Source organism: Pollachius pollachius (genome assembly GCF_949987615.1).
Source record: "Pollachius pollachius genome assembly, chromosome: 19".
NCBI classification, from domain to species: domain Eukaryota; kingdom Metazoa; phylum Chordata; class Actinopteri; order Gadiformes; family Gadidae; genus Pollachius; species Pollachius pollachius.
The window spans coordinates 11653249-11672002 of NC_136952.1; the positions used below are offsets into that span (position 1 = coordinate 11653249).

General features: G+C 47.1%; 1 protein-coding gene across 1 annotated transcript in view; it reads left to right on the forward strand.

Annotated features, from left to right (window-relative positions):
* The window catches only part of cpped1 (calcineurin-like phosphoesterase domain containing 1), a 35046-nt gene extending 16292 nt beyond the window's left edge, over positions 1 to 18754 (forward strand). Inside the window, exon 6 of the mRNA XM_079756391.1 lies at positions 18524 to 18754. Coding sequence (XP_079612517.1) covers positions 18524 to 18753 — 230 coding nt within the window. The 3' untranslated portion in view covers position 18754. The remainder of the gene's footprint in view (positions 1 to 18523) is intronic.

An 18754-nucleotide genomic window follows, 5' to 3' on the forward strand; every position in this document is an offset into this window, starting at 1 on the left:
CAACACCCTTGTAGCCATGGCCTCTAGTCCCCTGCTGCCATTGACACGTGTCAGTATAGGGGCCATAACGAGAGGCCCCTGAGCTGTTTCCAGCGTCCCCTGGAAGGATGAGAGGAAAAGTCAGCTATCGAGAAAAGATTTGTTAAGATGGATGAAGCAGGAGGCTTTAGGGTGACTTTTAGTTCAGCTGAGACTTTTAAGGATAACTTTTTCTTTACTGCACAGTAAGTTGGCTAGCATGCTCCCCCTATGGCTGGAAAGTGAGGCCGTTTCGAAAAGGACTAGGTCGATCAGTTTGTTTGACCTAAAACGAGAAACTATTTATTCAACAAGTATGGATTTGAGACTAAGTAGGTAGGGGTGTTATATTTTTCTTGTTTGATTTTTATCCAAAAAGGCCTAATCATTGTAACGCATAATAAAGAAAATGAAAAGCTTAATGAATTAAAGAACAGTTCATTTCTTTAATTCATTATCCAGTGACTCTTTCACTGGATTCATGACATAGTCATAACCCAAATCCTAGATGATGTTTAGTATCCTCTCTCTTAATGATACTGTATGTTAACATAATCAATGATCCATCGACCCTCAGATGCTGTATTCCAGAAACCATAGTCAATTTACTCTGTAACCTTGCTCCTCTGTACTTTAAGTCCAACCAAGCAATACATAAATAGGAGCAGGTGCCAATTGAATGTATATTTATTTTTATGCTTTTCACTAATTGAATGAGATCCTAACATCTCATTATGAACTCACAGCTAAACTGACAACACAAATATTTTAGGCCCGGGAGTTAGCACATATTAAGAGCTTCAAGACATTGTGCTAAGTTGCTACACCCCTACCCCCATTGTCTAGCAGAAGTCAAATTAAAGTCAGCGCTTTTGTTTGGACCTTGAAACTTTCAACTGCAGTTATATATATATTTATATTTTCATGCACGCACGCACGCACGCACGCACACACACACACACACACACACACACATACATACATACCACATACACATACACACATACATACTCCTACACCACACGGACAAAATTTATAGCGGTGGCTCTGTGGAAGGCAGCTCTGTAGTGTGCAAATGGGTTTCCCCGCTGTAGTCCATGTTTTGGTACACAGAAGGACTGAGATGTATGGAGCTGGTAAAGCAACATGTCACCGCAGGGCTGACAAGCGGCTCGGTCTTTTTCTTTTTAGAGAACACAAACACAAATGAGAGAGGTTGTGTGTAGCGCATGGCAGAAGCGCACAAAAAGGAAAGAGATGTTGAGAGACAGTGTACAGAACGTTCTATTATGGTCTGCAGTCCATTTAGCTGACAATGGGTGACGGTAACTGTGTGCCAATTGTGGTCACGTTTATGTGGGAAATATGCATATCTATGATGTCTCAACATATGCAAGAATTAAATCAAACATCGTCTTCATTTATTCGTTCTTTGCAGATTTTGCTTAATCTCCTCAATCTTATGTCATGTTTGTCTCGATTTAATCTTTACAAGTGTCTTGCACTTCAGCTGTGATGCCTTCATTTCTCGTCTTGGAATCGGTTACACATATTGAAACGTATTTTGTCAGACACTCAACGTACTTTCAGTACTTCTGTAAATCCCAACCATGAATTCAGTGTGAACCGTCAATGTAAACGTTTAACCTGGTTTTAGAGGAGGGCTTCAGTCGTCCATCTTACCCCAGTGCTCCCATCAGAAGAGCAGCTGTGCTCCGGGGTAACCGCAGCGGGGCAGACCCTGGGCGGCAGCTGGCTCCAGCGCTCTCCGCTCCGCCTTTAAGCTTCTCGTTAGGGTGGCAGGTGGTTGTGGGACTTCTCCTGGCGTCAAACCCTCACTCATCGCCGTACCCTCGGGCAAGCCAGGCCCCGTCTTGCATTCCGGTGTCCGCTGAGATGATGAATTTTTTGTTGTTTGTGAAATGTATTCCTCCGTGTTATTCTACTTCTGGTGGGCTGCTGAACTCTGCAGTGTGAGGCGGTTTGGTACAGTGTTCTGTCAGGCAGGTATCTGAGCCCGGCCCGACTCCATGTTGGGGGGGGAGGTACACCGTGCCCTGTCCCCCTGCCCGCTCCCCTACGCATCCCCTGACCGAAGACATTTTCCAACCACTTATTTCTGTCTATAGGGATGTGTGTGTGTGTGTGTTGTGTGTGTGTGTTGTGTGTGTGTGTGTGTGTGTGTGTGTGTGTGTGTGTGTGTTGTGTGTGTGTGTGTGTGTGTGTGCGCGCAAGTGTGTTGTTTTGACATTATGTGAGGCTGTGTCTTAATGCATGGCTTACTTGGGGAATGCATATGTTATCACCGCGCAGCAGCTTCATATTGGGCTTGTGTCCCAGTGATACACCCCCAACCTGAACTCTATCCCCCCTGTCACTTGAATCACAGAGTACCAATTTACTTATTCACAGTTGATAGCGATGATATCCTATTGGATTATCAAAAATAATTCTTATTTAAAGGTATTCACAGTGTAACTGTGGATACCTATTTTTATTTTATGATTATTATTATTATTTGGATCATTAATATCCATTATTAGAATAATCACCCATTATCATCGGCAGTTTCACAATCAAGGACATGAGGAAACGATTCGGAGCACAAGAATTAGAATTGTGTTTTTCTTATGTCCTTCATGCTCAATGTCTCAACATGCGTTCAGCGTAATCACATTGATTTGATGCTCTCTATCCATGATGATAGCGCTCTGCTTCACTAGTTGCCATGCCAACACACACTTCAACCCGAGAGCCAGTTATCCCTGTTTTTTTTTGCCTTCTCACAGTTTTCATTTATGTGATTTTTTGTTTTGTGGTTGCTCGATACTTGGTGAGGGCACCCCACTGTGGAACACCCTAGTCCTCTGACCGTTGTCTTGTTTATTTTATTTTTTACAATATATTTTTGCATTCTTTTATGCTTTATTCATGACAGATACAGTCAGAGTTTAACAGGAAGGTATGGTAGAGAGAGAGAGGGGAGGACATGCAGCGACGGGGGTGGCCTTACCACTGTCTTCTGACAAATGTCATTCATCACTGTCTGCTCAAGCAGTGCATGTCTGATGGTGCTGCATTTAAATTTATACTACTCAGTGATAGATTCTCTTATTCCATGAAGAGACACATACAGGCTCACCGTCTTCCACTCTAGCGGCAGTGTCTATAAGCAGTGTTTTTGATCTTCTGGTAAAGAGGCAGAAGCAGAGAGGTACCTCTAGGTTTTGAGCTCTGCGGAGTACAGGCATGCGGCCATGTGAATCATCTCAGCGAGGGGGTTGTGAGGAAGCAAGCGGCTCCCCAGGAATGATCCTTCAACAACCACTTCTGGTCTTCACCCTGATGGAGGAGTGTAATTAACCCCTCGCACCACCCAACGGCTTCTCCCCGTCACCACCTCCTCCCGTAAAACCACCACCCCCCTCCACCATCACCCCTCAATAGCCATGATCCGTGCAGTCTCCACACATTCACTGACACACACACACACACACACACACATGGCCGTGTGCATGCGCTTTCCCATATGTACCTGCTTCTCCCCCCCCCCCCCCCCCCCCCCCCCCCCCCCCCCTGCGCATATCAATTGGTGTTCCCGCACAAGCATACACATACTTGTGCGGCTTGTGGCTCAGCAGGTAGAGCGGGTTGGCCGGTAACCGGAAGGTTGCTAGTTCGACCCCTGGCTCCTATGAGTGTCGAGGTGTCCCTGAGCTAGACGCCTGACCCTAACTACTCCTGGCGAGCTGGCTGTCACTCTGCATGGTTGACACCGCCGTTGGTGTGTGAATGTATGCATGAATGGTTGAATGTTGTATTCTGGATGTAATATTGTGAAGCGCTTTGAGTGGCCACTGGTTTGAAAAGTGCTATATATGTGCAGTCCATTTACCATGTACGACACACACACACACATACACACACACAAACTACATGGGCATCCATGTAGTTTGCTGCTTGCAGTTCGGAGATCGGTCCCCATATGGGCACCACGTTCTGTTGCAATGAACGCGTGACCTATATTACGCAGAAGGTGTATACATTAACGTGAGCTTGTGTCTGTGTGAGTGAGTCTGTCTCACTCAAATAGACATAGGCTCGCACACCCACACTCATCACTCTCTCACACACACTCATTATGTCAGACAGACACACACACACACACACACACACACACACACACACACACACACACACACACACACACACACACACAGACAGAGTCACACATTCAAATTGTGGCACTCTCAGCTAACCTTCGGTAACATCCAAACCCACGTTAGAGAAATGAACACCGACTGCTAGGTGAGAGGGAACACAGCGGGAGCCACAGCATGGCCGGCGGCCCTGAGTCGTACGTTGCTAATTAGAGGCAAAGTAAGTACTGATCCTCAGCCTGCTTCGTGTTCCTCCTCCTGCTCTCTCATTATCTTATTCTCTCTCCCTCTCTCCCTTGTCACTTTCTTTTTTATTGTTTCTGTCTCATTCGCTCTCGATCTCGATCGCTCTCTCTCCAGCTTTTCTTTCATGCACTCTCTCCCTTATCCGCTATATACCTACTCTCTCTCTCTCTCTCTCTCTCTCTCTCGTTCCCTATCCCTCTCTCGTTCCCTATCCCTCCCTTTCTCTTCTCTCTCGCTCTCTCTCTCTCTCTCGTTCCCTATCCCTCTCTCGTTCCCTATTCCTCCCTCTCTCTCTCTCTCGTTCCCTATCCCTCTCTCTCTCGCTCTCTCTCTCTCTCTCTCTATCTCTCTCTCTCTCTCGCTCTCTCTCTCTCTCTCTCTCTCATCTCTCTCTCTCTCTCTGTGTCTCGCTGTGTGTGTTGCCGTTGGTCCTCTGCATCAGCAGCGCAGGGAGCTCCAGTGTTCCCAGCTGAACACACATTCATCACCCAGGGGGGGATGTGATAAGAGGGCACGGCTAAGCCTTTAACCCCATTGTTTTAATGATGAGGAGGGTGAATAATGCTCTCCATTTTCTCTTTATCTCTCCGTCTCGCTCTCTCTCTCTCCGTATATCTGTGTTCTTTCTGTCTCGCTCACCCTCCGTCTCTCTCGCACTTTTTCTCTCATTTCCTATGTCACTCTAACTATCGCCATCTCCTGGTGCTCTCTCTCTTTTGTTCTGTCTCATGTTTTTCTTTACCTTTTCTTCTTTTCTCTCTCGCTCTCTCTCCGTCTCTCTCTCTGTCTCTCTGTCTCTGTCTTCTTTCAAAGTCAGCTTAATACAGAGATTTATACTTCATCGCTTTGAATGCTATATGAAGGAGATTACCTAAGCAGCGGTGCAGTATGGCATTCTAAGAGGTGCACACCACGTAGACTCCACTTTCTCACTCCATCTCCCTCTTGTTCCGTTGTCTCGTTTCCCGTGGTCGTGCACCCATCTTTCATCTTTTTCATCTCTTCACCTCTACCTGTCTCCTTCCTCCAATCACTCTCTCTTGCTGTCTGTGTCTCTCTCCCGATCTAGTAATGGGAGAGAGTGATGGATATGCTTGTTCACAAACACCATCGCCTTGGACAGACGGTGTCAGGCTTTATACTCAGAGTGTATGTTTGGGTGTTTTGTGTGTTTTGGTGTTTTGTATTTGCATGTATGTGTGTGCGCCTGTTTGGGTGTTTTGTTTTGCATGTGTGTGTGTGTTTTGGTATTGCTCTCCGCCTGTGTGTTTGTGAGGGGGTTGGCCAACGTCCATATTAAATCAGTGTAATTGAGTGAGTAACTGTAAAGGGTCAGGCCAGTGGCCTGTTGACATATCATTACCGTCCAGTGGACATCCATAAAAAAACATTATCTTTCATTACTGTCATTGTGGGTCTTGGCCCTTGCCACAAACGTAACCGCCTACTGTAACATGTAGAGGAACCCTCTGAACTCTGAACGTTGTAAAACAGCGTTCAGTGAGTCTCACCCGCGGGGGTGTGCTGTCGTTTTGGCCTGTTATGCTTATTTATTATTCACTGGTAGTCTCAACAGCTGAGTCCAAGGCTGGCTGAGACCACGAGTTCAGTGGAACCACACTGACAAATACATTGTGGAGTGGATGGATCCCTTCATCCGAGGGATGATGGCAAGATGGCAAATGCAATCCTAATCCGTCCCTCCATCCACTAGTGGCGTGTGACATTTAATTAGTGCTTTTTTATACATCTAACATATGGGAGTCAGAACGTGCCCTATTTGCGTACTTGCTTATCTTGGCGGGTGCGTCTTCTTTCTGTCATCAGGCATTTGTGTGTATCCATCATCTGTTAACATGTCAGGGAGTATATGGGTGTGTGTGTGTGTGTGTGTGTGTGTGTGTGTGTGTGTGTGTGTGTGTGTGTGCGCCGTTACACACAGTGCGCAAAGTGCGTCTATGTTCTATGATATATGGGGCTGTCCAGTCACTTGAGAGAAGAGAGATTTCTCTACTTTAGTATGTGTGCGTGTTTGTTTGTACATATGTATGGGTAAACATGTAAGTCTCTAGGCATGCGTGTGAGGGTATGTAACCTGTGTGTGTGTGTATGTGTGTGTGTATGTCTGGAGGCCACGGTGAGGAAGAGGAGGAGGAGGAGGGGGAGGAGGTGGGGAGCAGTGGTGTCTTGACTGACTGGTGAGGCTGATTTATGGGGTGCCGGGGCCGGGAGAGGCCACTCCCTGCTACATCATCCTGGATCTCTCTGTCATGCAAATTATCCAGCGCCACCATTCATGATGAATTATTTCCCCGGTCCTGCTCTTTTAATGACAGCCCGCGTGCAACACACACACACACACACACACACACACACACACACACACAGACAGACACACACACACACACACACACACACACACAGACACAGACACAGACACAGACACAGACACACACACATGCACAGCACTGAGACACACACACACACGCACACACGTAGGCAACATGCACTGCACACACTCATTTTCATACAAATCCCCCATCTCACAGATGTGCAGATGACAGATTTGCCCAGAATGGCCTCTAGTTGGTTCTGACAGAGGGAACGAGATGTGGGGGGAGGAGGGGTGAGAGAGGGTGAGATAGAGATGGAGAGAGAGACAAAGTGGTTTGACAGAACGATCGTCCTTGAGGTAATCACAGGAAGGAGGTTGCCCTAGGGACCAGGTGGAAACTTGGTTAGCTAACCCTTAGCGCAAGGTAACTGTTAGCTCTGTCCGGGGAGGTTAGCGCCTGATTCAAGGCCAGGACATGGAGCGGAGAGAGGGGAGGGATGGGAAGGGAGATGGAGAGAGAAAGAAAGAAGCATAAGAATGCAATAATAACCAACAAGGAAGTCTATTAAGGGATTTATACTGGGGGGGGGGGGTACGGCCATTCTCATAGCCATGCAACACTCCGAGCATAGTTCGCATTGAAATAAATAGTGGATTGTTTGGGGATTGTGGTGAATATTTCAGGACGGAGCCATGTGGTAATTAAAGTGGGGGATGGCGCCCGCCTCCCCAAAACGAGGGTATAAAGACCGCCAAGCGGCTCCCCGGGGAGGGATTTCCCCGGCCCTGATGCGCGCTTCATTATTTCTGCAGCCCTGACGCCAATTCACTTTGACTCTGGGTGATTTTCTCACTGCTGGCGCTGCTCGCAGACTCCTTATTCCAAGGACTGCTTACTCTGGCCATTTTGTGGGAAGGCTCACACACGACTCCATTCGCACAAGGATATCCAAACAAAGATACGTACACACGCACACACACACACACATGCACATGGATAAGCACACACACACACACACACACATGTACGCACGCACACATGCACACACACACACACACAGCTCCCAGAACCACCGCTGGCTGTCAAGGCGGAGCACGTCCCTGAACGGGAGTCGTTATCAGGGCGAAAGGAAACACGATGGAAACAATGAAACAGAAGCAAAGTCAGCCGACTGGCAGGTGAATGGGATCTCCACGGGGGCAAAACAACAGGCGCCACTAGTTATTAGCCGTTTTGTGTGTGTGTGTGTGTGTGGGGGGGGGGGGGGTCTGTGTGTGTGTGTGTGTGTGTGTGTGTGTGGGGATGTCTGTGTCTGTATGTGTTTGTGTGGCTGTGTGTGTGTGTGTGTGGGGGGGGGGGGTCTGTGTGTGTGTGTGTGTGTGTGGCTGTGTGTTTGTGTGTGTGAGTTTGTGTGTGTGGGGGGTTCTGTGTCTGTGTGTGTGTGTGTGTGGCTGTGTTTGCGAACATGTCAGCCGGAGACTGACCCCCCCCCCCCCCCCCCCCCAGCCCCCCCCAGCCCCCAAGGGGATCTAGACATGTGTATGATGCTGTGAGTGATTTATTTCATTGTATGTCGTCTGGCAAGCAACGCCTTGCATCCTCCCTGCTGCTTACGAGACTCTTTCTGCATGCTTTAGGTGATTGTAGAAAGGACTCACCAAACGTATCTAGGAAGCCTCTACACGTTTAGTAAGTTTGTTAAGGCTCTGGGGCCCCTTTCTTTGTGTCCCCCAAACTAGAGTCCCTTCTGATGAGTCAGGATAATGTCATGTTCTCGAGTGGGTGTCTTGCTTTGTCTATAGCTCTTGACGTTGCAAGTTTAGTTTCTTAGTCACGTAATTAAAGCAAGCCAGTATTGTTTTGGAATTCATTTCCAAAGAATTACTTGCTTGCAGGATTATAGGAAAGCAAATCAGCGGAGATGATTTGAATAAAGCAGACAGATCGCTTTGTTAGAATTGATCCTGCTTAGCCTACCTTTTGAACCGTTTGCATATTCATACGTTGAATAGGCAACGTGGCTTGCAACGTGTTCAGCCTCATGCACGAAAAGTCGCACGTGTAATGTTTGCCCTCAAGGGCACTTTAGACATTTTACGTATACCTTTTTTCAAGAGCTTCAATCACAGTCCGATTTGACAATGGTTTATGCCCAGAGAACACGACTTATGCGGGTTCAGTTAATGAGAATCTGTCTAGGATTGCTAAAAGCGTATTCATTTCACTTTCTTTCTCTCAGATGGGTCACACTCCATTGGGCTGAACTGAAGCGAGGCCGAAACACAAATCTATTCAAGGTGTGCAGCCATGGTTTCGAATTTTATCTGAAAATCTGTGTGAGACGATGTCTTAATAAGATTTTGGTGGAGGGAAAACGAAAAACAACTAAAATCTGAACCGACCTGTCGTCTAAAATAAAGAAAATATATTATTTGCTTTATTAACCCCAGGCAGGAAATATGAGTGTGGCTGCCAAAGTAAAGGACAATTCTAAGAAACTGAAAGAGAAACACATTTACTACAACTTCAACCAAAAACATCCATCCTGATACACAAGATAGCTTCCTTGTTCCTCTACGGGTCCTTGACATTGCCACTCAACTCAGCAGACTCTAGCAGTGCACTGACCCCCCTTCGCCCACCTCCACCACATCCACCACCACCACCTCCACCACCACCACCACCTCCACCATCACCTCCATCACCACCACCACCTCCACCACCACCTCCTCCACCACCACCTCCACCACCACCACCTCCACCATCACCTCCACCACCACCACTTCCACCACCACCTCCACCTCCACCACCTCCACCACCACCACCTCCACCACCACCTCCACCTCCTCCACCTCCACCACCACCACCACCTCCACCACCACCTACACCTCCTCCACCTCCACCACCACCACCACCACCACCACCTCCACCATCACCTCCACCACCACCACCACCACCACCTCCACCTCCAGCACCACCACCACCACCTCCACCATCACCTCCACCACCTCCACCACCACCACCACCTCCACCACCTTGACATGGGCCTCCCTGGGGTGTCTTGATACTTGGCTGCCACCATTAGAGCACTCAGGGGTGGACGGCCTGGGTACCGTAATGGGGCCCCTGACACCAGGGGACATGTCCCCCCTGTTGGAAAGACAGCCAGCAGACTTCTTAGGTTCCAGGACTCACACGCGGTTCATTTCAGTCCTCCGAAGGTTAGGAATATGAATGCAGATGGATTTAAATAGGAATATGAGAGAGTGTGCTCATGTGCCACATAATTCAATTCTATATTTCTTTGAGGTTATGAAATATAATATACATCTATTTGGTTGGATGCGTGCATCTAAAGCCTTGCAGTAAGAAGTGCCTACCTCGATTTTTAGCAATTATTTTTCAGTTTTTAAGGTATTTGTATATTTTTCTGCTATTCAGTGGATTCTTTGTGCTGCTATTCCTGTTTGGTATGCAGGCTTTCTCTCACTCCCCCGTTAAGACTTGAGGGAGATGGACTCTTTTGCTCTCGCTTCGTCCTCACAGGTCAGACTCAATATTCAGCTACAGAATTCATCTTCTATTTTTATTCAACTTTCTAGTCATCGTTTTTTCTTTATTCTTCCCATTGCTTATCCTCAATTCTCACAGACCGGAGCCTCACAGACTCACACTCCTTTCCCATCAAAAACTGAGAGAGAGAGAGAGAGAGAGAGAGAGAGAGAGAGAGAGAGAGAGAGAGAGAGAGAGAGAGAGAGAGAGAGAGAGAGAGAGAGAGAGAGAGAGAGAGAGAGAGAGAGAGGTATAAGTAGAGTTAACGATGCTGGGAGGGGGGGGGGGGGGGGGGGGGGGGGGGGGTCTTCGCTTTCATGAAGCCGCCACTAAAACGCCGTTGGTACCACTTGCCCTCTACGAGAACCTGCCGTGATGAGCGGCGAAGCATCTCGCCTTCTCACACCATCTCCATCGCTCAAAGGTCCGCCTCCCACTCTGGGGCACGGAGGAAGGTGGTTGGTTCTAGTTGGGGACCTCTCATTGGCTAACGACATTCCCCCAATGCAGCTGCTAGAGGTCAGCCTGGTTAGCCCCCCCCCCGCGGAGCTTTCTCTGCCCTTGGTAAATCGAAATGGGAACCAGAGTCATTTTCTGCATTTAAATTGGAACAATTTGTCTGTCTGTGTGTGTGTGTGTGTATAAGTCTGTGTGCATGAACGGGAAGAGACTAATACACACACCACCACACTTGTGAATTTTTCCTCACACTTCCCATATCTAAACATAGTCTCAATGTCCAATTAAAATGAATCACTGAATCTTTGCTTCTGTTTGATGCCCAGTAATCATCTCCCACATTTCTTTATATCTATTTTAAAGGGCGCCTACTTAACCTCCAGGTATAGTCCAACTCCTCGTCACCTTCTGCTGGGCTGTGCCAACTGGGAGGCTGGAGTTGTATCTATCCGTCTTGCGTATGGATCCTTCCCATCCCTCCCACCGATCTTCACACCTGGTAGATAAAATAAGGTGCCCTTTAAACCCTACATCTGTTCCTGTGGATATTCCCGCGTGTGATTTCCTCTCTTTCAGAAGACTTGAGAACAAGGCAGTAGCCAAGGTTGGAGAAATAGTGAGGGGGATGGGGGCTCGTGCTCAGCTCACGCAACAGCAGATGCCTCAGACGACTGAATTAAGCGTTAACTCATATCTTAGAGGTAATCAACCGCCTGATTTGGATACAGTTGTATTTCGTTTCTTCTAATTCTATTTTTATCTCTAGAAAAACGACAGAGGTCCGGGCCCTCGTGACCTGATGGCGGACCCTGGGCATGCTTGAGATCTCTAATGGTAGATCCCGCTAGTGACAGTCCCCCATCGTCACTGCCCTGCCCGGCGGGCAGGGCAGTGACAAACACGCTACTGACAAACACGCTACTGACAAACACGCTACTGAGTCAGACACTCGGACCATCCCCGCAAAACCTCCGCAAACCGTCGGAACTTCCCCAGCCCCCTTCTGTCCCCCATGGGGGGCTGTTATTGGCAGAGCAGGGTCTGACGGGGGGGGTCTAATCAGCAGAGAGCCCGTGTGATGTCCATTTTCTTCTGCCCAGCTAAGGCCAAAGGGACTTTGTGTGGTTTATCTTCTCCTAACCTTCGCTTGGCTTTTGGGGATTTTTCCCACGATGGAGCTAAAGCTTACATCAAATACCAACATTTTGTAACTCGCTGAAACCTTCTATGCTTAATTATATATTGGATGTTTGCGATCAAAGTCGCAGAGAACCACTTGTGGATTAGTTACACACACACACACACGCACGCGCACACGCGCGCATACACATTGAACAAGGGTGTGCTCATACAGTCGTTATTCTTAAGTCACAGATTTAAGATGCCCATGTAACTCCTCGTCCATCAAGGCTGTCCCGTCCGGTACAACCGATCCATGGGCAGAATCAAACACGGGGGCCGTGTCTCATGCATAGCAGACCGCTTGGCCCCGCCAGCCTCCCCTTCAACTCAAACCAACTAGCAGCAGCAACAACAACAACCTCAGCACCTAATGGGGCGCCCTGTGGCTTACCTGGGAGCCCAACCTGGGCCCTTGGCCACAGGTCATCTGATCCCCCCCCACCGCTCTCTCTCTGTCCTGCCCTTCCTGCCAATCTATATAATATAGCAAAATATAAATACGAAAAGATTGATAACCACAGAGGCTCGTTTGTATGATTTACACAAGTGTACATACACACGCACATAAAACTGTCCACCACACACACACACAGACACACACACACACACACACACACACGCATACAGACATACATACACACACACACAGACACGATGAATATGTATGACTTTTTCTATGGTATTTTGCTTCAGAGCATAACCAAGGTTAGGTAGTAAAGGACACGTACACACACACACACACACACACACACACACACACACACACACAGACACACAGACACACACACCCACACAGTAATGCATACGCAAACACACACACACGCAAATTAATGCATACACAGAAATAACACATACACACACACACACACACACCTAGCTCAACTTTTTTGCACGAGTCACAGCCATGACAGCTGTGGCCTAATGATGAATCCCTGGGCCTATAGCTGCTAACCGGAGGCTAGCCAGGTATGGGCCACAGCACTCTGCCTGCTTACATTAGTAGGGGGATGGTGGCTTCCACACCAGATTTACATGCATTTCCTGCGAGGGGATTCGGAGGGGCATGGCGCTGTAGTGGTTTTCTCTCAGAGAGAAGATACTCTGGCCTACCCCCCATGTCTGCAGCCTAACCTGTAGGTGTCTTTGATCAAAGCACCCTCACAATACTACCTAGTGCTTAATGAAATGCATCTCAATTAATTGTAAGTTGGTCAAAGTGTTGACGAGACATTCATGTAAATGTAATTGATTTCATGATTTTTGAAGTGAAAGGTTGCAGAATTCCAAACCAAAGGTTAGCCAAAAAGGTGAATGTTGATGCGTGGCCAGAGAGTTCCGTGATATCTTTGACTTTCATGTGATATGTAATTGGCTGCGGTAAGATTTTCCCTTGGCTACCATGGTAAGGTGGCTCAACAGGAGAGCTAAGCAGCAACAGAAGATGGGAATGGTGGGAATTAATTAATTAATGTAAATCATACAAGGCTCTTCCCGCATTTCCTCAAAAATATGTTTAGAAATATGCATATCTGAAAAAATCCACTCATTCATACTAGAGTCAGCCTGGAGATGGTTGGTATGTTATTAATTAAGGTAGACAATGCAATTTGTCATTCAGACCAACGACAATTGAGCAAGGCTCGAGTTAAAAGATGAACGGCATTCCGGGCAACCAATCGGCATAGCTAGATTCATGAGGGGGACAAAAACAGCTTTTTGAAGAATTATTGGTATGGTGCGTGAATCCAGATTGTGGTTGTGCATTATGAACCAGCACTGGAGGTCCACAACCGCTCGGGTAAGAACCAAGGACATGGTGAGCATTGCCAACAACATTAACTTTAAATTGGATGGACAATTATATTTCCCCAGGACCTCCCCCCAGTCCAGAGTTTAGATTGCAAATTAATTCCGCCCTGAACTGACCCCAGCGTTAAGTCCCCGCTCCTCACTTTAGATTCATTATGCTCTTAGCTCTCAGCAGGTGCCCCCGTTGTTCCTCTGCAATGTACACCATTAATATCAATTGGAGTGAAAACACGTCATCTGGGGCCTGTGTAATTAAAATGGCGGCAGCCATGTGGAATTGATGATTCATGGAAAAATCAGCTATGCTAATAGAGTAGCGACGCTAAAGCACGGGGGGTGGGACGAGCTAGCATCCACAAGAGATCGTCCCGGAGGGAAGGCCCTTGTTCTCGCAAGTTTCCGGGGAAGGCGGGGGGCTCTAGCGGGGGTTCCTTTATATCAGGGGCCTCCAGTGGGGTTCTCCAGCTGGGTTCAATGCTGTGATGCAGGCTTTCCTTTTCTTCCCATCGCAAACTTTGTGTTTTTTCTTGCTGGTTTTGGCTTGTCGTTTTCTCTGGAGAGGGAATCGAAACGCAGGCAGACTTTCCCCGCCTCACAAATAATTACAAAGAACACCTGAATTCCTCTGCCAAAGCCTGCAGTACAACAACTCCTTTTTTTTCACCTCTTTCCCTTTTTGACAAGCAGGATGCATACATGTGTGCTGCCAACTGCATCGTCAGACCTTAGGGATTCTGGAAAGCGCATGGATTCACATTCAAACGATTATGCATGTGCACGTTTATATGTGTATGTGCGTGTGTGTGAGAGTCAGAGTGTGCGCCTTTGTGTGTGTGTGTTTGCGGGAGAGAGTGCACGTTTGCGTCTGTGCGTGTGTGTATGTGTGTGCGTGCGCGCATGTGTGTGCAGGGCAAATGCTTCCGAGCTCCGACAGCGCCTGACTACCCTCCAGCAGAAAGTGTGCACGACTACAAAACAGTTAGTTCTCCCTCCAGCTTCCACTCATTCATTGTGATGCTCGCTAGCCAATCAGTCTGAGTGTGTAATCACTGGGATGGAGCAGCTCTGAATCACGGCTGTAGGGTGATGCTGGGACCAAACCGTGTCGCTGATAATGTGGACTGTAATCTAAAATAAAATGGGGTCAAAGTTTGTTCAGGTTTTCTCTCTCTCTCTCTCTGGCTCTCTCTGGCTCTCTCTGGCTCTCTCTCTCTCTCTCTCTCTCTCTCTCTCTCTCTCTCTCTCTCTCGCTCTCTCTCTAAACAGCGAGACAATACATATTGAATATGTATTGCGATTCAGTAAATATTGCAGTACGAAATGCCGGAGCTCTGCATGGTTTAGCCTTGGCGTTCGGTTCTACCATTATTTCTTAAGTCAATATTCTGTTCAAACAGAACAGAACATCGTTGATGAAAAACGATATGAACAAACCTTAGCGCTCTATGTAGGATTGGGACCACTCATTTAGCTTCGATAACATTGATAACATTTACATTTATTATGGTATTGTGCAAGCAAGAATCCCGATTCTCACATCAATGTACCTTTTTCCTGCCTTCCCTAATATATATATATATATATATATATATATCAGTGGAGGCTCTCCAGTGAGGAGAGGGAGGTTGAGAATAAAAAAACATTGTTGAGAATAAAAAAACATAGATTGTCCAGACTACTGTAATGAATTAATGCCCTTAAATATGACTACTTTAATGCCTTTGTATATTTATTGTTCGTTTTCCTGGGTAAAGGGACATTAGTACCCCCTATCGCCTATTGACAATGACTTCAGGGAGGACGTTCTTCCCTCAGCCTCCATTGACTCCCATTCATTTCCCCGAAAGTGTTGGCGGCCGGTGAATAACATGGGGTTCAATGGGAGAGAGGAGGAAAGTCCTCCTCTGAGTGGGTGTGACTAGCTAAGGGATCTGGATCCTGCCTACGTCTATTCACGAATAGGCTGGAGCCCTGGCTGTGCTATGAACCAATAAGCAGGAGTCCTAGCTGTGGAGCAGCCCGGAGGGAGGGGTTATCCCCTCACGTCTATGCTACGAGAACCAACGAGCCCGTTCAGTCCTATGCCTCGTTTCAACCGAGCGGTGCGCTACTGTTCGTTGCGGCACAGTGCGGCTCTGTTTGCTTATATTGACGTTTCCGTAGCCCGTGGCCGAGCTGCGGAGCCCGCGAGGAGGATTGACTTGATCTATAAATGAAGTCCCTCAATCTAAATTGGCTTAACATCATGACCAACGTTCTGAAACATCCATTAATATCCACATTTGCCTCAAGCAATGCTAGGCTTACAGCCCATGTAAATAGTTGTGAAATAATGTTCTTGTTGTTCTTTTAATTGTTTGTTACTCTGACCGTTCTGTTTGAGATTGTGGAAAAGATGTTAGTTAGTGAATGTTAGTTAGTGTTAGTGAATGATTCAGAGCATGATGCATTTTAAATGGCAACACTTTTGGTCTTGTGTCTTCATTTTTCAACATTTATAGCTAAAAATAAACATAGCCAAATTACAATCAATAGCTTCAGTCCTTGAGGGCAAAAATAGGCACAATGATAGGCCCTGATTTTTTTATTTAGTTATACAAATTAAGAGTAGGCCTGATTTGACTAATTGGCTTTGCATCTTTTCATTCTGCCCTCGTAGTCCAAGACATGCAGCCCACCAGCTTTCAAAGTACAATGCTGCCAGTTGTGGATTTGTATCAATTCACATATTTATCCCACCCTGCTATTTTGTAGATACCAAAACACCCTGAAACAACGTATGCCACCATACGCCATAACAGTGCAAGCAGGCCAAAGGCAACCAAGCGCGTAGTCCTTCCTCCTCCTCTTTAAAAACCACCAGCCATATATATATATATATATATATATGTGTGTGTATCTTTTACTTATTTTTCATTCATGTTCCTTTTATTTAAGTTTTGCCCGGCCCTCTCCGTCCTTCTTCTCTTTCTTTTTCTCCTTCTAGAAGTTTCCCTGAGCCTCCAGGAAGCAGCGCTGTAGGTGCTCTCCTAATGCATGCACAAAATGCTAGGCTAGGCCTGACTTTTATTTTTTTTCTCTCGACATACGGTAATTACTCCCTTGCAACAAGCCCATTAGGCGTTGAGAAATTCTCTGGGGATTGCCGCCGAAGCTGCCCAATCAGCTGAAGCAAAGTCACGGCCAAAAAGAACCCTCTCTCCCCGACCACCGGGGAAGCATTGGCCCACTCTGCACGCAGTCAGCGGCTTTCAGAGGTCACGCCTGCTCAGGAAATATGCAAATTCACCGAGTGAGAAGGGAAAGCGGTCACTGGTGAGTTTGAGGCATTTGATAAACAAAAGCGTCGGATGAAGTGCGTGTCTTTTCTTTTAAAGGTCATTTAGCACGGTGCCAAGTGTTTTCAGAGCACTAAATTGGTCACTGCGCCGAACTGTTTTGAGGCTCGTTTACAAGTCATGGGTCCCTGTAACCCTGGTTAATGCGAAAAATAAAGTTGAATGGTTCTTTGAGGGACGGAGATGCGAACTTTTTCTGCAACTTCCATCGAAACAAATTATCATTTTTAACAGTCAGCATTTCTTAAAATGGCTGCTTTCTGTAATATAACACATCACACATCGTGATTCTCGCTCTCTCTTTTTTTTTCTCTCTCTCTCTCTCTCCCTCTCTCTCTCTCTCTCTCTCTCTCTCTCCCTCTCTCCTGCTATGTGTTTTTCTATATCTCTCTCTGTGAGTTTTCCTCTATTTATACCAATTGGAAGTCACAAGGAACAGCAGCGTGACTGAATGATTAAAGAAAACTTAGCTTTGAGGGTTGATCTCCACAGGATGGAACGCAGTCACAAAGGAACCGCCTAGTTTACGACTGAGGAACAGATCTCAAGTCTAATTTCCCTGACTACTTTCTCTCCCAGCGTTCCCCTTATATAATAACGAACATAATAAACAATTCTGATCTTCTTTCGGTTATTTAAAGGGGAAATATTATACCACCAGGTGTGAGTGTGATTTGCCCTTACAAGCCGTTTGGAAAATCTGCCCCTTATGACATAACAAGTGGTCGTGTCCACCTTGATGTGTGCTGGATATATCAGTCTACCAGCCTACCCATTGGACTGAAGTAAACGTTGCTCATTTATCCAGCACAGATCTAGGTGGACATGCCCACTAATGATGTCAGAAGGGGCAGATTTTCGAACCAGCTTGTAAGGGCTAATCACAATCACACCTAGTGGTATAATATGTCCCCTTTAACGCAAAAAGAAGAGCACACTGAAAAGCGACTCTGCACTACCAGAGTATGGCCGTACTATACCTGCAGCACTTTGTTTTGTTTCCCTGGTCTCTCTGATGTTGATTATATGCTTTTAGGGCCTTTGTTCTGAGCTGCCTCTGCCGTGCGTCACTTAGGACTAAAACATGTAACATCCTGTCATGGGAGTGTCAGGCGAGGTGAGCACTGACGCTCCGTATCAAACCCCATCTCTCTCTCTCTCTCTCTCTCTCTCCCTCTCTCTCTCCCCCTCTCTCTCTCTCTCTCTCTCTCTCTCTCTCTCTCTCTCTCTCTCTTCCTCTCTTCAGTTTTTTGTGGGAAAAGGAGCGTGAGAATAGAGGATAGGCATTAAGAAAAAAAAAAGCCAAGAAGGTGAATTAAAATATACAATTAATTCTGAAGCTGAATATTGAGTTTGGCCTGTGAGGACCCTCTCTCCTTTCTGTTATTTTTTCTTTCTTCTCCCTTCTCTCCGCTTCCTCCAGGCGTGAAGGCGGTGTTCTCGGGCCACTACCACCGCAACGCGGGCGGCGCCCACGACGGCCTGGACATGGTGGTGAGCTCGGCCATCGGCTGCCAGCTGGGCGGGGACGCCCACGGCGTGCGGCTGGTGGTGGTCACTGCCGACGCCGTCCTCCACCGCTACTACAGCCTGGAGCAGCTGGCCGCCCAGGGCATGGACCTCGACCTCAGGAAGCTCCTGCAGCAGCCGTGAC